This window comes from Ammospiza caudacuta, chromosome 3, assembly GCF_027887145.1.
Source record: "Ammospiza caudacuta isolate bAmmCau1 chromosome 3, bAmmCau1.pri, whole genome shotgun sequence".
NCBI classification, from domain to species: domain Eukaryota; kingdom Metazoa; phylum Chordata; class Aves; order Passeriformes; family Passerellidae; genus Ammospiza; species Ammospiza caudacuta.
In genome coordinates, this window is record NC_080595.1 from 74,872,207 (window position 1) to 74,899,043 (window position 26,837).

At 41.3% G+C, this 26,837-nt stretch overlaps 1 protein-coding gene across 3 annotated transcripts; it reads right to left on the bottom strand.

Annotated features, from left to right (window-relative positions):
• Positions 1-26,453, bottom strand: UBXN2A (UBX domain protein 2A). Of its 3 annotated transcripts, XM_058801885.1 has the most exons (10): positions 26,418-26,453; positions 26,012-26,089; positions 21,331-21,585; positions 20,944-21,125; positions 15,451-15,504; positions 13,892-14,027; positions 11,983-12,092; positions 10,285-10,425; positions 5,402-5,566; positions 1-2,602 (listed from the first exon to the last, which is right to left on the bottom strand). In XM_058801885.1, the coding sequence occupies exons 5-10, from the start codon at positions 15,489-15,491 to the stop codon at positions 2,314-2,316; spliced, it is 882 nt and encodes a 293-aa protein (XP_058657868.1). In that variant the 5' UTR covers positions 15,492-15,504; positions 20,944-21,125; positions 21,331-21,585; positions 26,012-26,089; positions 26,418-26,453; the 3' UTR covers positions 1-2,313. The 3 variants fall into 3 exon arrangements, with proteins under 3 accessions (XP_058657868.1, XP_058657867.1, XP_058657869.1); XM_058801884.1 differs by lacking the exons at positions 20,944-21,125; positions 21,331-21,585; positions 26,012-26,089; positions 26,418-26,453 and adding an exon at positions 19,215-19,282; XM_058801886.1 differs by lacking the exons at positions 20,944-21,125; positions 21,331-21,585; positions 26,012-26,089; positions 26,418-26,453 and adding an exon at positions 18,878-19,190.
• Between the last annotated feature and the right edge of the window lie 384 nt (positions 26,454-26,837).

The following is a 26,837-nucleotide window of genomic DNA, read 5'->3' on the forward strand; positions in this document are numbered from 1 at the left end:
TAGCACTGATCACGCCATTTATGCTGTTGTTTGACCAATGCACAATTGCTATCTACAGACATAGAGGTAGCTAAACCAAAACCAATTAGAGTTAGGAAAGTCTTCTATTAATTCCAAAGATTTTCTCCAAATTAGGAAATAAAATATTTAATTACAGTTTGTTGCCTTTAAATAAAGACAATTTCTAATCTAGCATGGGATTAATGCAACCAGCATCACTTCAGACTTCCCAAAGATTTTCTCTCATTTTGTAATTAAGATCATAACACTTTCAAACTGCAAATGCACTCTCAAGTACACCAAAGCTGCAGTCAGACAGCTGGTTTTAGTCAAGCGCCTAACTGTCCAATCTCTTAAAATGCTGGTAGCAGACAGGAATCAACGTTGAAATACAAAATTTACTTCTCCTTCCAATGGATAGCAAGCAAAATTTACCCACTTCAGAATTTTACACTCCCCCCTTCAATTTCAAACTTACACTATTTATTTCTTCCAATTTTTGTGCTGCAAATGCATGAATAGTAGTACACTGTTACTTTTGACATTTCATGAGCCTTTTAGATAGAACAGCCGAACTCACAATCAACCACATGTGCTTTTCTAATACTATGTTTTATATACTAAGATAAATTTGAAAGCACTGATTAAAATTCCCTGTTCAGGAAGCTCTGGGTACTGAGGATTGGAGCTGTGTCTGGACACGGTTTGTCTTTTCAATTTTACTAATGTATTTGTCAGCACCTATATTTTTGTTCTTCATATAGGAGTCAGTGCAAGAACAAAGAAAATTTAATTGTACCACTTGCTACATAAACCTGAATGGCACAGTAGCACAGGAAGTTTATAGCACTGGAAAGTGTTTAAAGGCATAGTTTCCAGAGAGTTCTTTTCTGAGGACACTAAATAGATATTTGCCCAGTTGACTTTCATTTCAAACACACCATGAGAGATGCTAAAGCAAACCAGTTTTATATATATATCCCTGGGAAGGAAGGAGAGTACATCTCTACTCTGAAGTCTCACTACTTTTTAGAATAAAAGTTGCTCCAATTAAGCAATTTTCTATTTAGAACAAAACCAGGAAAACCCAAACCCAACTTTCACTTAACCACACAGAAGAAGTACAGCCCCAACAACCATCCTTTGGCAGAGGTAGCACAGAAGAGCCAGGACTTGCTGAAGATCCTGGGATATGTCTTACCTGGAGATTTTAGTTCCATTCACAAACCCACAGGCTTAGTAAACACGGTACAAAATATTAAGTCTTTCCACTGTTTTCTCTTTTAGCAAAACATGGAATAGTTCGCTACAAACTTTATTCCTCAAGTACATGAACAGCAAAATAAAAGATTTGGATGGAAATGGGGCAAAGTGGAGAGAAAAATGTCAGTTTTCAAGTAAGGATTTTCAACAGCTTTGAAACCTGGCCACATGCAATTAGTGTCTCCATCAGCTGGGCAGTTCAGGACAGAGGCAGACAAACAGTACAAAAACAACTGTGTCCCTCTCAACTACTACTCCTACTTGGTGATAGCCAAAACAGCTGAAGTTTCTGTGTGACAAAGCTACAAGTGGGTCCCTATGCTGATGAGCTAGGTAGTTTAACATCACCTGATCTGCAAGACACCCGTAGCGGCGCAAAAGAAGCAGAAACCACTTCAACTATTGATAAGAACAATTCCTTCAGAGCTTACTTTGAGGCACTTCATATGCAGTATGCACCAAACTATCTCGTTTGTATCTTCTCACACATGCACCTACCACCATGCGGAAACTTGACGGAACATTATTACACTGCAGATCTTGTGACAAAAGTTACATCCTGAAGATTTTCAAGGTAGAGTTCAAATGTGAGCTTGCTTGCAGTACTGGTTGTCAAAGAGTTACTGTGAGAAGAATGCAAACTGCAGCAGTTTACACTACAATGTAAGTGAAATGCTTCACTTTAGTCCAAAGTGCAAAAATAAATACTATTTTTCCTTAAAAGGTAGTTAAGTATCAGTAGGTAGCTCTCAGTAGTTAAGTCTCAGAGAACTGCTCCACCTAGACCCACTTATTAAATACTATGAAGCTTTTAACCTAAGGAAATTCTAAGGATGATCTGCTGTACAGTTAGCTCTGCTACATTACACAGCCAGGCTCTGAGTACCCAAGGTAGCTGAAAATACCTCTATTATAGCAGATGACAGCACAGCACCCATTCTGCTCTCTAGGAGCACAGTGCATGAGGATGTGAGGGCATCCACATATTGCTGGTCACATTTTTGGTTTTGCCTAGTTCACCCTGCAGATAATTTTTGGTCAGTTACAAAGCTAATTTGAACGTGTACTATTGATAGCATTTTTTTGCTCATTCTTGAGTTGTCCATTAGGTGTAGCAGCACTTTTGTAGTCATTGTCAGGTGCTTTTATCACCAAGAGTCTGAAAGGTTCAGTTGTTTTCCGAAGTCTCTGAACAACAACGGCATTTTGCAACTTTGCTTCCTCAAGCGTGAGTGTCTCGTCCTGCAGCTCACGAAAAGGCAGGGAGGTGGTCAGTGTGAAGGGAACACTTCCCTCAGATCCTTGATATTTTGTTATGAAGTCTCTGACATGGCTGATTCTGAGAAGAGAGAAAATCTCAGTGTTAGAGTTTTGGTACTGCAGTCCCTACACACGTGCATAACACACAGCCACCATGGGACAGGAATGCAACACCACTGCATGCAATGCCTGACAGCACAGAACTGCAGCAGTACAGATGAGGTGGTATCTTGAAATGCCTGATCCACTTGGGAGGCAAGGACCAAGGTCTGCATGCCCTGGGTAGTCCCAAGGGGCCGAGCATGAGTATCTTATTCTGAGCACTCAAATGCACTTTTGTGGCTCAGATGGCAGTTACACACACCTACCATTTCCTAACCAGCTGGTGGAGCTCTGACCTGAGGGTTCGGTAGCCAAGAGCTAAAATAAAGATGCCTCCAGTGCGTGGTTCATGCGGCAGAACCACAAGAAAAATTAAGAAAAAGGCTTTGCAACAACTATTCGGACAGCTGATACACTGACTAGGTCTAAGCATGGTCCCATCCTCCCAAAGCAGGGGCATGGTGAAATCACTACAGACTCAATCTGTGAAGAGCCTTGCAACAGCTGAGCAAGACACAAGTTTTGCTGCGGAAGAATCAGGATCGACTCATTTAATTAGAAAATGAAGATGAGAAGATACTATGTTAACTTTATTCACAATGATGTATCAATGTCCATTCTCTGGTCCTGAGGCCAGACTAGCAGACTGGCTGCTGGCAAATTCCTAGTTCATCCTTCCTCTCCCCCATGCACAGGGTCTCCCATGAGGTTTACTGTCTCCTGGGAATGGTCCACAACCTGAGCTAACAGCTGAGCCATGGATGGTTAGGTATTGACTGAGGAAGTGCTGGCTGGCTTGGGGCAATGACATCCTAACATTTTAGCAGTACAGATGCCTGAGATTTTCCAAGCCTTAGCCACACTCCCCAGGACAGACACAGCCAGCAAAACAAAAACTGATTCCTGTGCAACAGACCTCAACACAGAGACACTGCTTGGTCTTGTAAGTCAAGAGCCTGAAAAACCTCAAGCAGGACTAAATTTTTGGTTGGACATTTACAGATGTCTACATGCATTATATCAAATTTCATTGGGTTCTAAGAGCAACTCAGGCAATTAGCCACCAGCTCTCTGCTTCTGGGTGAACAAGTTCCTTTCAGGCTCCATACTTGATGCTCCAAACATAGTTAGTGCTGAAGAGGGGACACAGCTCAATCCAGGACACAGCTCTGTGTGCTGTTCCTACAGTTCTGCTCTCCTAGCTGCTGCACTCTCATGTCTCAATTCCCCACACTGCAACACTACAATGCTTCCTGTGCTTCTGCTCCCATCTTTCACCAATAATCAACTCACATCTAAGCCAGCACCTACACAATCTAACTGCCAAGAGCTTTAAGTCATCAATTTACCCAGACACTGGGTAATATGCTACATATGTGTTACATGCTAATAATCTATACCTTAATTAACAAATAGCTGTCTTGTGCACTGAAAGGAGTGCTGTGTATGCAATCATCATTCTTAAGGGTATTGCTCTAAAAGGATTTTCCCCTGGTTCTTATCAGGCTATACACAAGTACTGTGTACAGCAGTACAAACGACAAACGTGCTGGTCTTGTGGAAGGGGCTATGTTATGATAGAATATTTATTGCACAGTACTTCAAAAAGAGCATTACACCAGTAAAGCTGTTTTTCTGCTTATCTCAGATGTTTTTTTCCTCTCAAAAACACTTAGCAGCTGTTCAAATGGTTATTTACCGTGAAGACAAAAAGCTTCTAAATATACTTAAGTGTGTGGGACCTGGAATAATTGAGATATGAAGCCCTTCAATGAAGTATTGATAATTAAAATAGCAATTTACCCTTCAGCAGTACATCACAACAGTGTTTCAGTTCATAGATCAGGCTGCTAACAGTAATAAATTAGTACAAGTCAAAGAAAACACTACAGTCATTAACCTTCAAGAGCTGAGCTTTCCTTCTGACCAGCCACGGACATACAGAGTTTATCTTGACAGCAGCCTGGGTTGTATTAAATCTGTAATACATTTAAACTGCTTCACAGAGAAGCACAGGCAACATCTCCTTTCCACATGACATGACTGTACAGTACTCCAGTGATTTCTCAGATTCAGAACTGAGAAAGGTCTCTAAAGACAGTAGCTCTGCAATTTAATGGTAAGGTGTTAATTCCACTTTCTCAAAGCTCCTGCATACATGTGCCGTGCTGACACCTTCTGACATTATCCTCATTTCTAAGCCTCTTTGGGAACCAGAAATTTTATTAATTAAGAATTAAACATACTGTGTGCATTCCATTCTGTCCATGTTGACATGCAGGGGATGAACCTCCCTGCCCAGTGCACCAACTCCAGCCCTCCCCAGAGGTTTCTCTGGCTTAACTCTAAGTCCCTTTCTCCAGCTCTCACATGTGGTGCTGCCTATGCCCAATGACCAGCAGGCTTTTTACTATGCCATTTGTTCCAGATATATTTGTTTTGTGAGAGATCTATCACGTTAAAAGCCATTTATTCTAGTAATGAGCAATATGTACAGCTTCCACTAATCTACAAAGAACTTCTACAGTTTCCTCAGATTTTCCTTTACACTCAGTTATGACCTGACTTTTCACAGTTCACATTTCTCTTATGCTTGCTTGTCAGCTAAAAGGTTTCTCAAATTTTCAAAGGTTTCTCAAATACAACTGAAGAGCAGTCCAATGCTAAGTAAACTCAGGAGGCAGACTAGTAATAAAAATTAAAGACTTAAATGTACCGGCATTAACATATATAGTTCAGATGCAAATATATATGAGAGTGGTTAAATAAATCCTACCTGTGAGAAACATTGAATTTCTGAATTATCCTTTCCCCATCAGCTAACCAGATCTGGACATTGGTGATAGGCTCCAAATCATTCAAGGGTACTAAAGGCAGGCGTCTTTTGTCATCAGGTCCTGGATGATTGTCTCTCACTTTAGAGATTATCTTTGGAGTAGCACTGAAAAGAAAAGTCACATGAGGTTATGGCTTCTGTATTCACATGCAAGCTCAAACTTCCCCCCCAGACCTCTGCTTCTGGAGCTTTCTGCCCCATAGCAGAATGTGCTGATGACTTTTTATTTTAACAAATACAGGAACACTAACATAAATATCAGCTTTTTTCTTTCTTCCTTATTTATTTCCTATATGTATGCCATTATTTTCACTTACAAACTAAAACATGCTAAAGAATTTCAGTTTGCTTGTGTTTAACATTTTTATAAGATGGAAAGGAGCTTTAAATGTCAGAGGATTAAATATGAATATACAAGAGACAAAACTGTCTGAAGATTCCTCATGCATTTTTGCACTCAAATCACACAGGTGAAATTTAAAGGGGGTTGAGTATTGAATTTGCATACTCAAAGTTAATTTTCAGGGTAATGTGATTACACTAATTCAATTTAACTGAATGTTGTTAGCCTTGATTTAGACTCCAGCATCATCTATCTCAGCTTAGAAGAATTACTCATCTATCAGAAAAATTGACTTAATGTGAAAAACCCAGACTGATGCACACAGCAGTTGGATTTTTTTTTTCCTAAGGCATTTTCCACAGCTGACCAAACCACAGGGGCAAAGATTCATAAAATGACTTAACAGAATACATCAACCTCAGTCCAAGTGCATAGTCTTAAAATACAAACAAAAAAACTGTTGGCAAAAAATGTTATGCTGAAGAAATGCCTAGAGCTTAGTGCTTCTTTCATGACTAAGCTTGTTTAGCATGTACAGCTTAAATCCTCACTGGGTCTGATCCAATGGGCACATTCTCAGCTCCCGTGAGTATAACCAGATGTTTGCTTGCAGAACAATAGCAGTGATTTAAAGGAGTTTCTCCTCTGAGCTCAGCTGTGGTCACAGACTACATGAGCACTACATGGCAGTTTGCAGAAAAGCTCTCTTGGCACAGAAAATTGGTTGAGTTACAGCTTCTTGAGAGAAAAGTGGGTAACTGAAGTCCACAGAGTAACAGTTGTAACTATGTTGCACACCTGCTTTGCAGACAAACCTCGTTCTTACATTCTTGTATCTGTATTAGTTTATTCATAAGGCAGAAAGGTCAAAGCTAATTTATTATTAGCTAAAGACTTAATATGTTCAGGCTAATAAAGCTGGAGTCTTAAGTGCAAGTTCAGTCAGAGCTATTTCAAAAACTTTTATTGCCCATTTAAGTGCTGCCCTAACTTCTAGGTTATTGGCCAGCAGAGGTGCTTTTTTTGCATCTTCCACAGAAACAGCAAAAAGAATGAGAATCAAGAAATCTCATTTCCAAGTGAGCAATAAGAGATGTTCACTGTGACTGGAGACAGGTAAAAGTTATAGAACTGTTTTGCATTACACATAAATCAGCTGGGGCACAAGGACTTGGCACCAACAAATTACAAGAGGCACATCTGTAAAATATTTTGGCATTACTAGTACAGGTGATGTACTAGCACCCACCTGCCTCACAAACAGCTTCTGTTCATGCTTGACCTCAATACGAAATAAAACTTAATTGCCCTCCAGATCAGGAATAAAAGCTTGAGTACCAGCAAGATAATGTTAAACAGTTTTGCAAGCAGAGAAAAAAAAATAATTTCAAGTCATACTTCAGTCCAGCCATGCCCAGCTCTTGCTGTTCAGTTGCTGGTTCAGACACTGCAGAACTCCTGTGAGTGAGCTGCCTCCAGGACAGCAGAGGCTGCAGATGTGTCCAGCTGTAGTGTCTGGCTCAGGCTGGGCTGGGCTACATCAGTCTCAGCTGTAGCTCACACAACTGCCTTGAAGGACACAGATTTTGGTGTCATTCCCAAAGCAACCTCCTTCACAGTCACATCTCCATATGCAGCAGGCACTGAAGGTGATTCTTTCAATAGCAAGTGTGTGTGAGACTGAAGCCAGCACACTAAATGAAGCTTTAAGAGAAAGAGCATCTGTATTCACCAAGATCTAAAGCACTTCTATTTGTAAAAACTTTTCTCTTGCAGAACTGACAGATAAAGCCATCTAGTGGTGGGAGCTTTGACTAAAGCCAAAACCCAAGAACCTAATTCTTATTAGCCTGAGATCGAAGCATTGTAATTCCTTTTAAGGCTTATTCTTTTCTAAGATTATCAACAGAAGATGTAAACTAGAGATCAAAGAGACCTAAGAGCATCCTGTCAATTTTCTGACAAGAAATAGCCCAGCAGTTAGGTGTCATGCCTTACCCTGACTGATGGTTAGGCAGCTTGACACACAATGCCTCAGCCTAATGAGGTTACAGAGCAAGCTTGCTTTGCTACAAGGGATTTCAGTCAATAGTTTAATTAACATGTTTCTGAGGCTGTCTCAGAGATGCATAGATCAGCTCAATAGAAAAGTGGGGTTGAAAATCTAGTCATAAATCCCAAACTATGAAATTCAGCTGGACAGTGATAGATAAAACAGAGCATACCCATTAGTTACACAGGTTCATAAAGCACATTGGAAAATTGTGATATGTCTTACTTATTTCTCCTGTAGAACAAAAAGGCAGAGGATCAAGCTTGTCTGAGCTATATCAACATATATGTTATTTCCAGATTCTCCAACTAAACTTTTGAGAACTAGTCAATAGACCAATTCAAAATGGTTCATCCATTACAAAATCCCTCCACCTGGAAAGACTTGACAAAATATACAAGATTAATTTTATAAGTCTATTTGCTAAGCAGAGGTTTAGGTGGGCTATACGCTAAAGTAAACTCTTCAGTCATTTGTCTCTCTCATTTCTGACTAATCACACGAATGCAACTGTAGAAAAGGAGTTCTATAGCTCAAAACTTGTTCCAGGTCTCAGTCAGCTCTGCTGCTGCCCCACAAAGCTTTTCTGCTGCAAGTGTGGCATATTCATGCAATGGACATTTATCAACAGCAGAAAGTGAGCACTACTTTATGGAGTAGGAATACTTATGGCTCATGGTTCTAACATCAGCACTAATATCTATTTGTTTTTAAGGAAAAGGCTTTGATAGCACAGCACAGAATAGACAAAGAAGAGTAGGAAAAAAATAAAAAATGCTGAGCAAGTTGCAGAATGTCTCCGTGTACAAGACCAGTGAACCGAAATTCACAGATTAGCATGTTTCTGAAACCTAACTTGCCTACTGGGAAGCAAGATCATTACTTGCTGTAGGCATGGCAGAGCACAAGAAGTGACTGAACAACCTAGCATTTAGCACTGCTTAGCAGCAGAAACCCAGCACACTGAAGATCTTTTTGGTTTTGTTATGAACAGCTCTACTTGTAGATATAACAAGGTTAAGTTCTGACCCCTGTTTGCTCAGGATTTCCATGCCACCAAAAGCAAATCTTCCAGCATCTCACCTATCTCTCAAGGGAAGGTTTTCCCATTGTATCTACTCAATGGTCTGTACTACAGAAACAGGTGAAACTCATAAAACAGATACTTGCTTCTCTGAGTCAGCCTGGAACCACTCACCCTTTACCTTTATCAGTCTTTTGCTCTGCACATTATCATCTTCCCCTGCCTCAGCTGTTCCTGCCCAGGTCAGGCTTTCCCTCAGCACAAGCTCTGGGCCTTAGCAGCCAAACCCTTCCCACTTAATTCAAAGAAGCTGTTCACCTAAGGCTGCACCACAGCGTAGGAACTCCAGCCTGCAGGTCACTCAGCAGTGCCACCTGGTCACTGAACATGTCCTGGTCCCTAGGCCAAAGCCTGCTTCTGTAGGCACACAAGTCTTGCATGACAGGGATATGTCAAACAGGTAATGTGGCTGGAGTAAACAAAAGTCACAGGGATCAAATAAACGAACTCCTGGCGCGTTGCCCTACAACAGCCTTCCAAAAGACAATAGTTGTTTGGTTGCAAATCAAGTCCAGTTTCAGCACTGGCATGAGTGGCTGACACGCTCCAACTACAAAAAAGACACGGATCACTGTAGAATGCTAAAATGCCTTACTGCAATACATGCATGATTAATTACTGAACAATTTTAAGAGAATGCAAAATAACCTCTTACTTCTTTGGTTCTCTCTATGGGATTGTCATACTCTCCCCTCTTCTCAAATTATTGCTAATACAGCTTAAAAAGAGATTATTTTCTCTAAAATCATGGAATAGAAGAGTGACAGCATTTTAGCTGGAAACAATTCTGCTAATATTGAGACCTTGAACAAAGAAAGCCAAGAGCTTCCTGGCTGTATCAACACAGCAACACATCCAGTGGATTGTGGGAGCCAATTATCCCCCAAGCTTCATGAAGAGACACCAAGATGCCTGCAGGATGGAGCACTCACACTGTCAGCAGATGCTGAGCAGCTTGCTCAGCCTGTGGAAGACATGGTGGTCGTTGTGGGGCACATAAAAGCAGCCTGCCATGGTCTGCAGGAGGAGGTGATGCTCATTATGGTGGACAGAAATTTTAATGAGAGGCATTCAGACAGGATATAAGGAAAACATTCTTTCCCATAAGGACAGTACAGCACTCAAGGCTGCACAGCCACTGCACAGCCTCTGCTCTTATGGGATTTCAAGACCCAATTGGATAAAAGCCTAAGTAACCTCATCTGTCTCCACAGATGACCCTGCTTTGAGCAGGAATTTAGACTAGAAGACTCCAGAGATTGCTTGCCACCCGAATTTTGATCCTTCACCACAGGTATAGTTCCCTTCAGCTACTCAGTCATAGATCACACCAGCCTACTCACCTTCCTAATCTGTAACCATGTCCAGAAAAGGGATGAAACATTGGCTTTTTCGATGACAAATACACCTTATCCTTTTTATCTTCCACTTTCACTTCTACCTCCTCCTTATCAAACACTTTTTGCAGCTCAAAAGGCAGTTCCCTTAAGAAAAAAAACAAAAGGTCAAAAAAAAAGTACTATGCTGTTTTCAGTACACAAAATAGACCAATGATTAATACCTGTTAAGCATTTGACCCTTCAAGGATGATGCTTTCAAAAACATCTTCACAAGTATTTACTAAGAGTTAGGTTAAATGCACAGCATACAAATAAGTTCAAGTTCCTGAATAGCAAATTAACTAGAAAGTATATAATTATAAAAACCCCTATGATGCAAGTTGTTGAATGATGTTCAAATTTACTCAGCAGTTACCACTCTAAACAAATAATGTGTAGGAAGTTCAGTGTTGCCATACACTGCTGCAAAGGGTTCCATTATTTTATCTCCATAGGACAAAAAAGGAAAAAGGCTTTTAAAGAGGAAGAACTGAGTTTACACACAATGTATTTAATGACAAACACAGATCTCAGCTTCTAAAAATGATATCATCACTAACAGCTCCACTCTTTAGTGCAGTAACATCACCTTGGTAATGCTTTAACTGCAGGAAGCAGAATACAACAATGCCTTTGTCTCTGAGCTCTGAGGTAGACAGTACAATTTTGGGTGGTGGGGCTCAGCTGGCACAGAGGCTGTACTGAACACTTCTCCACCATCAATGATTATGCAGAAACCATCTCATAATTAGCATCTTCACAGGCAAACAGTGGAATAAAAGTGGCAAACTTTTGATGAATGCACACAAAGGGCTTTGAACAGTGCAGTTAATTGCTATTACAACTAACACATGTGACAGACATACAGGAGAAATAGTGTAAAATTAGTATTTTGGGTGGCTTAGCAAAATATGGAAAAGAAAAATATAATGACTTAGTGATTTCACATGCTTGATAAGGAGGTATTAAATTACATTATCCATAAAATTATATTCTTCTCTCCATTTGTACAGGGTGAGGAAACAGACTACAAATTAAAGGCTCAAAATAACACTGGTTACTATGGTCAAACTCCTTTTTTAAAGCAACAACTGCAAACTAGCAGAAATCAGGACAGCATGTAAACTTTTAATAAGGAAAAATGTAAGATGGCTATTAACACAGGAATTTATATAAGATTGTTATATATACACAACAGCAAGTTTGTACTTGGAAAAATGTCAGAAATTTAAGACTGATCAGAGTTGCTTGATGATACACAGAACATCTGTGCCCATTTAAGGCTTTTCATCAACAAAAAGACCATAAAACCAGAAATGCTCAACCCCTTTTGCACTGAGTTCATTAGTCAAAATACCATTTGATCTGTAGCTCTTATTGGGCACTGATTTATTCTTTATTTCATTGTGCACCTGCTGTGCCCCCTGCCAACACTGGCTTTTATCTATTCATCAGCAACTGTACAACTACTGCCACTGAGAGCTGTGTTAAACCTGTTGATGTTCCAACAGCCATTAGCACTGCAGGAACAAGACTGGCAGGGCCTGTGCTCCTACAGGGACACTGCAGTGCAGCAAAGCCACGTAAAAAATTTAGAGCATAAGCTAAGTGCTGCCCAAAGCACATTAACTCAGGCTGGTTAAGAACACAAAATTCACTTACCCCTTTTTAATGGACTCCAAGAACTGCTGGTTTGCAACATCAGCGTAGCTCCGAAGTTCGCCATCATTTACTGTAAACCCGTTTTTCCAAAGTTTAATGATTACATCAACCTACAGAGTAAGAACAATTCTCATTATAACACTGATGAAAAAGAAGCTTGGTATACACACATACCCTGTGATTATAAACCATCCACTTCATGGACTAAAAATACTGAGAGCAGGCTCACTGTAATCTGCCTTGGCCCCATGCCAACAGGCACAGCAACTGCAAGGGCTAAGTGACATTTCTAAGTATCTTGTGTCTATCAGGGTTATAAACAAACCTTCCCCCAATCATTTTGGCTTCCTAGATCAAGAACACTCCTTCAATTCAGCAGAGGAAAAAAATAAAATAGCTGGACTATCCCAGCCAGCTGCAATTCTTCAAGAGCTAATTTGAGAGCATACATGCCTGGTGTTGGAACACCAAGTGCCAGAATAGTCCAGCTGGGGACTTATGAGGGTAAAGCCTTCTTCCAATCATTCAGGAGGATTTTCTCAAAGTAAAGGCATTGAGATTATGCATGCAGAAGCCTTTCCCTCAGGAAATGAAGCAAGTGTCAGAAACTTTACTTTCAGACAGTCATATAAGTATATTACCCTAGAATTCCTGGGCATATTCAAAACCTTGGTGGTTAGGGGAATGAAAAAATAAATTCTCAGTAATTCCTTAACTTTGCCAGAAATCATCCACTACTCCAACCTGCAGCCATTGCAATGCTTACTGAAATCTCTCCAACTATAACATGAATATTTGAGATTGTATTTTCATATTAATTCACCATGCCATTTAAGGAAGTATTTGGTTATCGTGGTTTGATCCCTGCAATAACGCTGCCTTGGCAGAGACTTGGCCACAGATGAGGGCACAAATGCAGAATTCACCTCAGCTGAAAATGAGTTTGAATGAGGCTTGATAGCACCTGACAAGTTTGTTGGTTTTGTTTTTTCCCAGTCTGACTTGTTAGGTGATTGCTACATAAATAAACAGCATGTGCAAACTGCTGAATAGAATTCCTTGTCTTTCTACTGGGTGATCTGTCAATAGAAGCAGACAGCACTCAGCAAGACTAGATTCCATCAAAACCTCTTGTGTCTCATGGCACCAATGCATATGGAAAGAGTTCTAATTTTGGGAAGGTTCTTCTACAGTGAGCCAGAATGCAAATTTAACATGGACTAATTATTCCACACCAATTTCCCATTTAAGAATTGACACAACTAAAGCCATGGAACACTATTTCAGGACTGCAATTTAAGATATTGCTCTTGACATTTCATTTCTTCCAGGGTCAATTAAGGATCTATGAACATAATTTCTAGCAATGCCCACTCCAAATTTCTTCTTGTCATCTTTGTCCTACATAGCCTTTTCTCCCTCCCCTTACCAGTCACTGATGAGTAACAGAAAAACACGAAAAGGACAGAATCACTGAGATACAAACCCACACTGAACATCCCACTACAACCATAATTATATGAATAAGACCAAATGAAAAATATTTGGGCTATGCCTCTGCATAAAAAGGCTGCAGCTCCTTAAATAACTTCTTATGTAACAGTACTTGTCATTCCTTGAACTCCTGCTCACCTCACTCCTTCCTAATAAAGCAGAAGTGCATTAGCCAATGCCAGCATCAGTTCTAGAATGACTCTAAACCAGCTATAAAGCAGTGAGAGCCAAAAGCCCAGCAGCAAAGGCCTGGCTGACTGGGAGATGGGAGGCTGTTCCTACAGCTTTCTGAATTCTGTGTGTATTTTTTTTACTGATGGACTGGAAAAGACTGCTGGACTTCCGGTATCTGTTCTCCAGAATAGTGCTGGAGTGCTGTTATAACAAACATGACTATTTTTTCTTCACTGCCTACCTGGTTCTTGACTGTAGTTGGGGGCACACACATGGCACCAACCTTCTGAGCTTCTTCAAAAAGGTTATCTACAAAGTAGTCACAGTTTTGTTCTGTACCGTTCAAAATCTGATCATCAGTTCCTGATTTACACACCCTGCAGAACAAAGACAGAAGCATAAATGACTCCTCAGAGGACACATTAGAAGACAAGCAGGTACCTCAGAGTCTCAGTACCAAGAAGTATAGAAGGCACACTCTGCTGCCCCCACCTTACTCAGTTTACTGAGTATAAAACATCAGGTCAACTTGGCATTGTGCCTTCTCTATAAACTTCTTACCAATCTCTAACTGCTACAATTTGCACTTCAAAAGCACAAGCTAAAGAACATCATCAAAAAAGATGAACTAATCTATGCAAAGCTTCTAAACTTGGTATCAGAGCCAGGACTGCAAGTTAAATTATTCAGACTTCTAACCATCATACACCTAGCTGCTCACCAATGAAATGCTTTCCTTAAAGCAATTCTGTGATATGGCTCCTTTGCCATAAGTTAAAAAAAAAACCCAAGAAAATTGCCCTAGGATTTACTCATCAACCCCAACTTAAACTTCCCATTCCTAGCACCATCCCAGAACCACCATTACTGTTTTGGAATGTGCATTAGGGAAACTCAAGTAACTCAACACCACTGGAGCATGCTGAAGAAATACAATGGAAGCCTTCAACAATCTGGAGACTGCCAGGATATTAAAAAAGATGCATCAACCACATCTTTTTATAGAACACTGTATATGTGACAGCTGTTTGTAAGATTTTCACCAATCAAAATGCAGAAATATGCAACTGAATTATTATCTCAGTATAGGTTCTTTGCATAGTAAGAAGATAATGCAGCTTTTCATAAACATTGCAGGATTTACTCCTAAGGGAGATTCAGAAAAGTCTATTTTCAGCAATTCAGAAAATAAAAATCCCAGCTCTTGAAAAATTATCCAATTTTACATAAAACTCTGCATTGAATTCAAGGGCAGCAATACTTACTGGAATGCTAATTAGATACATTTGCATAAAATTGAATTGTTTGCAATGCACCTATGCACCACTAAGAATCCCTGGAGATTAACATCTTACACAAAAGAAAACCTCAATAACTTTAAAGAAGAAATTTCAAAAGTATGCTGTCCACATTTTAGTTTTCTAATAGAACAAAAGAAATTGAAGCATTAATGTAGGTATTCACTATGCTTTACCTCAGAAACAAAACTGGAAGAGCAAACACCTCCACATCAGATGCAGAGCTGCACAGTGAGTTAGCAATTTGAAAGGCTGCCTTGCCTTTAAATATTTTAAATTAAAATATTTACACAGCTTCTTGCATCTAGGAAACATTTCAGGTATATGAAAAATCTTTCAGCAAAACAACAGGATTTTTCTGAAACTTTCTGTGTATGTGGAACAGATGAATACAGTAAAAATACTGTATTTTAGAATTTAACATAAAGTTTGAAAAGTAATGACAGGACACACAAACAGAAATGGGAAATGAAGACAAAAAATAAGGAGAACTGGCACCTACCATTCTTTCTTTACAGTTTTGATATTGTCCATGTCTTTCATTCTGGTGCTTCCCCTAATTACAAAAAGAAAATCGTTTAAAACCAAAACAAAACAAAATGCCTATCACACTTTGTCTCCTTTTGTAGCTGAAGCACTCTTTATATTTTTTCCTGTGTTGGTAATACATTTAACCAGAAACCTCAACCTTGCCCCCCACCAAGTCTCCAGATGGTTCTTTGTTTTCCTGCAGTTTCTAATTTAATGACACATGAACCACACATCTGTTCCAGACGTTCAGGAGCAAGGTTACTTTTTCATAAATGTACAAAATACATTTCACAATAATACCAGTATGATGTGAAAATACATGCCCATACTTCTGTAAAGGGAGGGGAAAAAAATCACAATCCTTTCTGAGTGGCATGGTTTAAAACTTCCCTGATTTTACAGAGCATTGTGAGATGGTTGCAGAAAAACTGCACTGCCACTGCAGGCATTTGAGTGACCTTCACCTTAACTGTGCATTACTTAAAGGGGCAAGATTTGTCAGGTTACCCATCCTACCTTACCTCAAGACATTGTTGCAGCAATTCAGAAACTGTGAATTATCATTTCTGGCCTACTGTCAAGCTGGCATGAAAATCTTGGATTTGTAAGTACTAAATATGATACAGGATTAGTCTGCTGAGTCAAAAGAAATGAAGAATCCCACACTGATCTCATTACAGTCACTTTTGAATGCTCCGAAGAAAGTCACAGTAAGTCACTAAAAGCCAAAAACACCCTTAAAAAATAAAATCACTCTAAAATTGGAAAAACCCACAGGAAACCAGAAATTTTCAGTTGCAACTGTGCTCAGAGAGTTAACTCTGACAACCACTGCTTACAAAGATGATGGTGTGCTCCTGGCAGGTTGAGGATTAAGTTATGACATTGTGTGTGGCATCAAACTAAGCAGTGATAGCCATCACACTCCTGAACAAAGCAGTATGCACAACACCACTAATATGAATTTTACGTGATTTTGAGATCTATTTTAACAAGATGTGGAGTTTAGGGGAAAACAACATCCACTGCAGCACAAATTAAAAAAAAAACAAAAACAAAAACTACAAAAAAACCCACCACATGCAGTACTAATTCTCCTTGGTACTTGAATACTGGTATTCTCTCAACTTGAAAGTTAAAATCCATGTAAGACACATTCTGCAGAAAAATATGTAAGCCTCCAAAAAAACCCAAAACCAGTCAACATTTAATTTAACTGGTGCTGTTACACATTAAGTCAAAACATATTTTGCACACCTCTGACATGTCACACAAGATGAGGTATAGTCTTTCCCCCCCCCCCACAAATGTTCTGCCAGAGCCCTACATCTATCAGGCAAGCCTGTGCTGGTACATGATGATGTTATATGCACATCTATTTATTGTTCTTGGAACTCCCTAGTGCACTTGGGAAAAAAAAAGAACTCTCAGTATCAAGTGAGTAGAGTGAAACCAGAATGCTTAAAAAGTATAATTTTTTCAAACTTCTCTCAAATTCAGTTTTAACATTCTGGCATGTAGGGGTTTTTTTTGTGTTTAGCCAAAAAGTAATTCTTTGTGGTTTATGTTAATGTGCTTATCTTCTAATCTTTCACTCCAGTAGGCTACTCTCCAAAGCAACAAGAGCCACCTCCTGCCATCTGCTTTTGTTGATCCTCTGTGACTTGTCACCAGAGCTGTTAAAAAGAAACAGACACAATGAAGCAGCTCTTCAAATTAGCTCTTTGGCTACATTAGGCTGGCCTCAAATGTGCATGAATAGTATTCAAAACTGGTCATCTGTAAAAGCTGCTGTTCCTTCTAAAGTACAACAGCAATTACACTTAGAAGAAATGTTTGTGCTAATCTCTCTAGGTGAAGAATCATCTTATACAGCATATTGATGTTTATTATGGCCAAAAGCTGTTAGAACACAGCCATGAGAACACACTGCAAGCACTTTAGCTCAGCATGTCAACCAAGGCAGCACAAACCACCTCCTCCCACAAACTTCTGACAGACATCCCTAGCTGCTGCTGGAAATGGTAAGAATTTTGGTACATAATTTTTGCGTCAGTGGCAAAAAGTACCTCAGAACTGAACTACCACCTCCAGAAACTAAATTTAAAACATAGGAAGAAGCTGCAAATGCCAGCAGCCCACCACAGCTACATCTATTAATTGGGGTTAGGATACTCCTGGCCATTCCCACACAGCCCCAGGGATTTCCAACCCCACCACGATGGGCCACTGACCCAGCAATGGCCTTTCACAGCCAGGACTTCCAAACAGTAATTGGGCATACTTTTCCGGGCAAATAATTTTATGGTCAATACTTTTGAGCTCACACTTCCAGGTATTTTAACACAAGAGAAACAAAACAGAAACTATCTATCTGTGAGGATGTCCTCGCTGTGAAGGGCAGAAATACCCACAGAAGCACATGCAGCCCCCTCCCCTGAAAGCCTGCTAACCCCTTATTAACTTTGGCAGAACAAACTCTCCAGTTGAGAGCTGCTCACTGCACAGCACAGTCTGTCCTTGCACAGCACAGAAATTACAGCTGAAAATTGCACTGTACCATGCCACAGAGCGCTGGGAAGCTGCAGAGAAATAGCAAGTACAAATTAATAGTGAGATGAGGATCAAAGCTAATGGCCTGAACGTGACTGATGTGCTCAGGTACAAACCACAGCATTCATGCTTCCTCTCCAGCTGGAATGGAGGAAGGAGCTGTGCACTCAGAAAGAAACCTGTCCCCAACCTTGATGTCCAGGTGTTAGAAAGATAAATGATTTGTCTGTAGAATTGCCTTGTTAAGGTTTAGGACTTGACATGCTTCAACTGTCTCAGATCTAAAGGGGAGGAGGCTAAACAAAGCTTGGGAACAAGGATATACCACTGACGGTGGACACAAAGAATGCACAATTTACAGGCCACAAGGACATTGGGCAGAACTTCCACGATAAGAAACTAATAAAGCCAGCTCAGTAACTGTGCTGAAATCACTTCCAAGTGGGTAAAAGGTAATTCTGGCAGGGCAAAATCATGACAAGCAACTTACAGATCAGCAACTCAAGAAAATCACCTACCTAAAAGAAGAGAAAGACTGAGTACGCAGGCTACTTAGCATAAGAAGGAAGAGAATAATTTAACCAATAAAGACAGAATACTCACTAATAAGAGAACTATGCAAACTTGTAGCCAGTGAACATTGAAGTCTATGTTCGCTAACACGTATAAAGCGTGAGAAGTTTTGATAGTCGCGCTGGCTTTGTGGATTTACCACCCAGCCCTTCTTTATGCTCAGAACCACAAATAAATCAAGTACCTCGGCTCTGTGTGCGGATTAGCCTCATGCACAGCAGGTCAAAGAACCTATTTTGGGACAACCCCGCGGCTGCGACACCTGAACTCACCCGCACCCCGAGAGCCAGGCCGGGCACACGCTCCGCGCTTCCCGCCGCCGCCAAACCAGCCGGGAGGTATTTTTAGGCGATGAGGCAATAGCACGGTGCGGACGCGGAGGCGAAACGCCCCGGGAGCGGCCAGGCCGGGTCCCCCGAGGGTCGCTCCTGCTGCGGGACGCGGCCGGTTCGGAGCAGGGCGAAGCCGCAGGGCGGAGGCAGCGGGGAGGCTCAGCCCGCCCGCCCAGGGACGACTGCGGGCAAAGTCCGAGCGCCGGCAGGAGCCGAGGGAGCGCCGGCTCTGCGGAACGCGCTGCCCCTGCCCAGCCTGTCCCCGCAGAGAACTCACCCGCCCGTCCCGCAGCGCCCAGCCCGGGACCGACCGCCCGCCGCGGAACTCCTCGGTGTCCCGCCTTGAGCGGCGCAGGCGCGGCGGCGCCGGGCGGGGCGGGCAGAGCTCCGCCCTGGTGCCGCGGGGGGAGCGAAGGGGTGTCCGTAAGGATGCGCACCCGCTGTGCCGGGGGAAACGCGGCTTCCCCGGGGATTGCCCTGAGCTACGCTGCCCTGTTCTCCGGGGAGAGGCGAGGGCTGGCGTGTTTGCGGCCCAGCTTTACGAGCCGGAACCCCCGCGCCGCTGCCCCTGCAGGACCTGGCACAGCACAGCAGAGATAAATATCTCTGCCCAGCCTGAGACTGCGAAGGCAGCTCTGTCCCGACTGCGGAACAAAGGACACGGTCTGCGTGTCCGTCTGTCAAGCCGCGGCATCTCCAAGAGAGGGGAATGGTGCCTGTGTTTGGGCACCTGGCCGGCCCCCCGGCCCCGGCGGGAGCAGCCGCACGCCGAGCCCTTTGCAGAGCGCCAATGGCTCATTGTGCGGCGAGCGCTAATTACGGGCCAGTGTTGACACATGTGAAAAGGAGCTCAGCCGAGGCCTCGCACCGAGGACAAAAGAGCGGCGCGATGTCTGGGAAGCAGAGCTCCCGAGGGTGAATCGGACGGGGAAATGGGATAGGATCCTCGGGGAGGGAAGAAGGATTGAGCTGAGTTCCCTGCGCTGTGTTTGGCCTTGGAGAAGCCGCTGTCTGCGGGACGAGGAGGTCCCGTGGCGGTGCCAGGAGCTATGCAAGTATCCAAGGCCAACGCCGCGGAGAAGCTGCCAGCCCCTAGAAACACACACGGAGCAAGGTGAACGCATCCCTTGCACCTGCGGGCTGTTTAATAAGGGTTGGGTGTCTCCCCCAATAATTAGTGATGTACTGTAAAACATTTAAAATTAACCTAAACTGAACAGCCACAACTATCTAATTCACACTAATTAATGGGAAATCCACTGCGAATTTACAAGTGCGATCAAAGCAGAGGTAATACTTCATTGAGTGTCGTCTTCACGTGGGACACGCTTCTGCAATCCCTTAATCACAACAATTAAAATCACATTGCTCAGAAATATTAAAATAAGATGCTTAGTCTCAAAGTTCAGTGATGGGTGAGTAACAGAAGTAAAATCTGACACTTGACAGCTATAATTTCTTTCTCTTTATAATGCACGTCACAATGCACTGATCCTTTTGAAGACAGTTTGGATTAATTGTTAAGTTTTAACTGGATGAGATCTAATTAGAGCTCCTACTTATGAATCTTCAGGGAAGATACTAAGAAATTTGCCTTTTGTTTCAGTTAAAATACACGGAGTTTTATATTTCAAAACACTGACTGCAGAGATTCTATTCTCCCTGGTTTTGTTTAGTGTTTAAAATACTTTGACATTTTAGAATAGAAGGTACTTCTTTGTTACAAGTGTTACTGATTCTATTAAACAGGTTTTATATATTTAGAACTTAAACCACAGATATCATGACTGTAGAGAAGGAGTTTACAAAACCCTGAGCTAAAACATCATAAAGTTGTTTTGCAGTGCTGGGCTGTTTTAAATTTTCTTTCAGTATTTTAAGTACACTATGTCCATTTCATTAAACACACAAGTTCATTAATATGCTTAACCCTTTCCTGGGTGCCCTTTCAGCAACAATTTGACTGACCCAAAGGTAAGCATAGATGGAGGTGAGGTTGGACTTACCTGGTGTAACGGTGCAGGTGTCTTGGCTGCAATCACTTATTGATTTAGAAGATTAGGTCTATTACTGGAAATCAGAGTACAGCTGGAGACGTGCTGACCTACTACAATAGGAATCAGTGTCCTAGTGAATTTGGTTTCTTAAAAGCTCTTCTAAGTAGTGCTGTCCTCCCTTAGGAGCCAAACTGTTGACAAAGCATAGGAAGAAATCTTAAGAAAGATCTGCAACTCTTGTATAATGTAAAATATATTTTCTTTAAAGCTGGAAATTTTCAAGTTAGAGTGTTACAATCAAGACATCACTAAAATCCTTTTAGACTCTGTGCATTTAATACAGCTTATTCTCTGGCAGTACACTAGACGAACAGAAGCAAATGGTCCTTTTCTTACCGTGTGGTGAATAGAAGCAAACAGCCCAGACTGTGTCTGCTGAAAAACCTCTAACAGGGTATTCATGAGATGAATACAACATCTCATGCCCCTTTGTCAGACGAGATCAGATGCAGTGGCGTGGAAGATAGTGACAACCCCCAGACTTGTTTTATAATGTAGGAGTGAATCTCAGTGTTGACAAAGTAAAGCAGGGTTTTAGCTGTCACTGCCAGACCTGTCAAGGTCACAGAAGAACCAGCACACACAGGGCATCTAAAAACAAGCAGAAAATTAATTTTGAAGGGATATTTTTAAACCTTATATTTAACAAGGTTAGCCTATGCCAGAGGACACTGTCAGCTACCTATAATTAAACATCAGCCGTATTGATTGACCTTAACTTGAGAGAGGAGCTGTTGCCTGAAGCCTTTTCTAAGTGTGGGCACACAGAGTAGGAGCACATTGTAAGGGAACCGGGACTGCAAAATAAATAGGAGAACAGGGTCTGCTTATCCTGTAAATGGCAATTCCACTGACTAAAACAGCACATTCCTCTGCATAGGATGAGTGGTCCTTGAAGGAATGTTAAACCTTCTAGGCTGCCACACAGAGGGAAGTAGCTTAAGGAACTGATGTTTCTAGGAAGTCAGCTATGCACTGGAAAAGCAAGTCATTGTTTCATGGGTGAATCAGCTTTCGTGCCAAGGGTATTATCCCCATGCATTGAAAGAAGTATCCACACATTGCTGGACTCTTGGACTGTAAATACACAAGAAAACTGAATATAGCTTCAATTTTAAAGTTTGTGTGAATTGCATAAGCCCATGAAAAATTCAAGGCAGCCTGAGCAACTGTTTGTTCCAGATAACACACATTTGGAAATAATGTATGGTGAATTCTCAAAGACACTTTTAAGTGAAACTACAATGATGACATGGTGGTGTACTTTATGAGCTTGTTCTTGGACCAGTGACAAAAAAACCACACTTCGAAACCTAAGATTGTGTGTGAGGACTAGAGAGATTTATGAACCAATAATGTTTTTGATGACTTGCCATGTGATCCTAATCAAGCCATTATGCATTTGTATGGTGCTGAAGCTTATCTACACACGTGTTCATAAATGCCTATTTTTATTGTGAGCATTTTAGGACTGAGTCTGGTTTTTACTACAAAGCTATACGTCACCCAGCATAGTAACAGGCTGGCAGTGCTACTTTCATATGATTAATGATTATAAGCACCAAAGTGAGATGATTTGCCACTTTTGTCCAAGATGGAAGTAATTTACAGCCTGAATGATAGTGAAAAACAGACCCTGCAGATGCCTGGCTGCAATATCATCAGCTTATGAGTTTCACACAATTATTATTATTAGAAAAACTATCTACCGTGACCTTAGCTCAACAGGAAAAATATTATGGAAGCTAATGGCCAGATATGATGGCAAGATAATTTTGAAATATTAGGAGGGAAGTTTTACCACTCCTTTATCTAAGAAACCTACTCTCTGATCCCTCTTCAAGTTGCACTCATGTTATCTAGTGTGGAAAACAATATTCAGATAGGTGTGCTGATAATGGCACTGGACATTAGGTGTTTAATTTGAAATCATAACTATTATCCATTTTAAAATGACAGTGGTAGTCTTCAAATAATGAGCCTTCTATAACAACATAGCAAAATGCTTGCAATGTGGAGTGATTGTATCACGTCCTCTGTTCCAGATCAAGGTAGTACCAATCCTGATTCCTGGACACTGCTTGTTTGAAGTTTCCAAACTTAAATCCCATGGACCTTTCTTCATAATGGACAATTCTCAAAGGAGTAACCGCACAATCTTAATTTCCTAATATGCCCCTCAGGAAAAAACTTAGGGTGCATTTACAAAAGCAAGATCTCTTGTGAATCTTTTTTTATTTCAAGATTCAACTGAAACCAGGAGGAGTTGACAGCATGATTGAGAGGCACACATATGAGCTTATAAATAGAGGCCTGAAAAGATGATTTGATTTCCATTCTTTGGAATGTTACTGCTATTCAGAGATATTGCAAAGTAATCTCTGGTAAATTGCCTATGATTGAAGCAAATGGTAATTTACTGAATAGGGCCCTCTGGTCCTTACTAAAAAGAAACTGCAGAAGTTCTGAATAAGGGAGGAAGGACTTTTTCTTTTGTTGTAATTCCTGATTTCCTGGTAAAATAGGGACATGTGACAACAAAATCTTTCATCTCCAAATATTTCTTGTGTCATGAAATGTCATTCACATAGCAAACAAGGTTTTCCATCCTGTGTAATTTTTTAACGTCTTTTTACATCATGATGTCCTGATATGACTTCATTCCCCAACTCTTTTTTAATGGAAAGGGACTCTTTTGCTCAAGTAATTTTTCATATTTTTCCAATTTCCCAGTGGCGTACCTGCCTTGGCAGATGGTGTGGCTTCTTCTTAATACATTTTTCAGATCCCTTAATCTCTTTTCTGAACAACTGGAAGTAAAAGGGCATTGAATACTGCTGTAAGCTTCAGCATTCATTATAAACTGGTTCCATTTGAAATATGGTCCTTCCCAATGGCATTTATTTGTAGAAGCATTTAGACATCAGTCTGTAAGACCAAATATAGAAACTGAATGGGCTCTACAGTTTTTTTTTAATGTAATACATAGTGGACTGAAGCCACCTTCAGTCCTTCTCCCCCTAATTTTTTCATTGTCTCTCACTACTCAGAGTTCTTACTTTTTCTCCCCTCAAGCATTTCCTGCACATAGAGTGCTGAAGGGAGTCTGAATAGATTTCTAATGCTGTTCTGTCTTCATATGACACTTGAACCAACAACAGATAGAAAAAATGGGAACAAGTAAATTATTGGATTAGTGAAATTATTCTAAATCCCTTTCTACAGTAATTCATCTTTCATTGTAAAACCACATTTAAATCTCTAAGTATGTGTGATATAAAATATTAATCCTATGTTACCATGTTCTCTGCATTAAAAAAAAAATCCAATCAAAGCTACCCAAGCAAACCTTGTAACTTATGATTGATTTATTTATATTGTCAGTACTAAAAATGGTGATGAGGCTGACATGGAAGCTATAAAGCCATAAGCTATTTCAGTCAAAATAACCAGCCACACCTTCTAAGAGGAACAAGACAACTAAGAAACCGGTAAATAAAACCATCTGTGAAAAGCAACACAGGGAGTAAACATCCAAAATGAAGCATGTCTTTCCATGTTTCCTACCATGCTAACATAATGAGAATGAAGCACTACAAATGTTCAAAGCAGAGATTAGGGATTTTTAACTACATCAATCTCTCCAGTAGTCCCTTTGGCGTTGTAAAGAGTGCTCTCTGGGTATGGCTCTCAGGAACGAGATCAGAACACATACAGAAAAAAAACCCAACAACAAAAAAAAGGACATAACTATGGTATAAATATCTAGCAAATTTGAATAAATAGCTTTTGAGTTGGGGAATTTCTGTTCTTTCAAGCAGATCTGGTCAGGCACCCAGGAAAATCAGTTTGCTTGCATATTGACTAAGTTTATTTTACTTCTAAAAAGTCTTCACTGTTCACGAGAGGAAGAGTGCTGGTTTGAATCAGGCATGTTGCAAGCAGATGTTATGCAAGCTTCCCAAACAGCCCTGCCAATGACTGCAATCCTGAGTTATGACATTCACTGTAACTGCTGCAGCCTGGGCCCTTTTTTGGGCCACTCATCTGTTGGTTTTCCCAAAATGGGGATATTTTTGTGACGAGTACAAAAACTTGAAGATCAACATTTGTTTCTAGACCAACAGAATTTGAAAACCGTAATTGAGTTTCACGGCCTATCGGTACTACAGGACAGAAATGTTAAAGTTTATTATTTATCATTATATATATGATGTGATACTGTTACTGAACATATCTTCTGGTGTTTGGTAAGGGGCAGTCTCTTGCAGTTTCCTTCTTTTGAAGGCTAAAAGGATGTGATTTCCAAATATCATTCACAAAACCCCTTGTAGGCTTTTAATTAAAATACTCATTTAGCCTGCAAGTGTATGAAATTACTACATCCCTTCATACCCTTGAACAAATAAATTTAGAAACAAAGGATATAAAACCTACCAAAACCAATCTCATGGAGTAGAACTACTCTAATTTTGAAAGACACTGGAGATTCTGGGACAGGAGATGAAGCACTGTTGTTAATATAGATTACAAGCTCTAAATAGGGAATGTCAGATGAGACATTACAGTTCCCATCCTGAAACGCACTGTATTTTGGAGTATCTCATAAAACTAAAAATTTGCTGCTATTCACAGTATTTTTTTGATACTTAAAAAGCTGATTTTCTTATTATAAAGCCTGATGTCATTGTTGCATATTTTCTATTTTTAAGCCCACATTCTACCATACTTTTACAGACTGTAATCTTGAAGAGAAAGATGTGGGAGTATGCAGGTAAAACAGAATAATAATTTTTAAAATTTATTGTTCTTTACTAAAAGATTATCACACTTTCAATCTTTAAACGGCAAAAATACTTTGAGAAAGCTTGCTTGAGCCTAACAGTCAGAATCACGTGCTCAGTAATTTCATGATCTATTCTTTTTGGTTAAAGAAGTAAGAAGCACTGAAATGACTTGCCCAGCAGTGCCGAACCAGTCAGTGTGAAAATTAAAAGGTCGAGACTTTGTCACTTACAGCTGTATGCTTGTGTTCCTCAGCTACGTTTCTTTCACAAAGCTTTTGGTTTCCGGGCTTACGTGCAGGTACTAAGTTCTGTATAGGGCAACAAGTGGAGAGAGAATGATTCTTACATCGGCGAGAAAGGATTGGGTTCGTGAATAGGCTGAAGGGTTATAGTTTGTGAGTAATTTGAAAAGCATTTAAGCATCCGGTGTGGAGTAATGCATTGTATTCTTCGCCCCTCTGACCTGCATCTGCGATAATGGGGAGAAATGAGCTTTCCAAGGACCGAGCAAGGAACATGAAGCGCAGGTTGAGGCAAAACACAGGCGACACTGTCGGTGGCTGGCGCGATGGGAGAAGCAAGGGCGCACTCCCGATAGCCTGGATAGCAAGGTGATTTCTTAAAAATGAGGCTCACCAGACTGTGAAAAGACTTTTCCACAGGGAATTATGGAAATCTCATCCTCGGGAGATCTGTTCGCCCAAGCTGTCCGGTCAGCTCCTGGCAAGAGCCTCCCTGGGCGAGCAGAGGCGACGGCTCCAGCCCCCCAGGACGGGCGGCCGAGCCCCTTCCCGGGTGCGAGCGCTGCCCTTCGCGCCCCGCGGTCCTGAGCAGCCGCTCCCCCTGCCCTTGAACTCCCCAGCCCTCGGCTCAACCCTCAGGGGGTGGCGGCGGTGGCGGCTCCCCCGCCCCACGGGGTCACGCCAGGCCAGGCCCGGCCGGCGGCTCTCCAGGCCGTGGCGGGGCTGTGAGGCTGTGTGCGCGCTCGGTGCCCGCCGCGGAGCCGGGGCCGGAGCAGCTCCCCAGAGACCCGCGGCCGCCGCCGCCGCCGCCGCC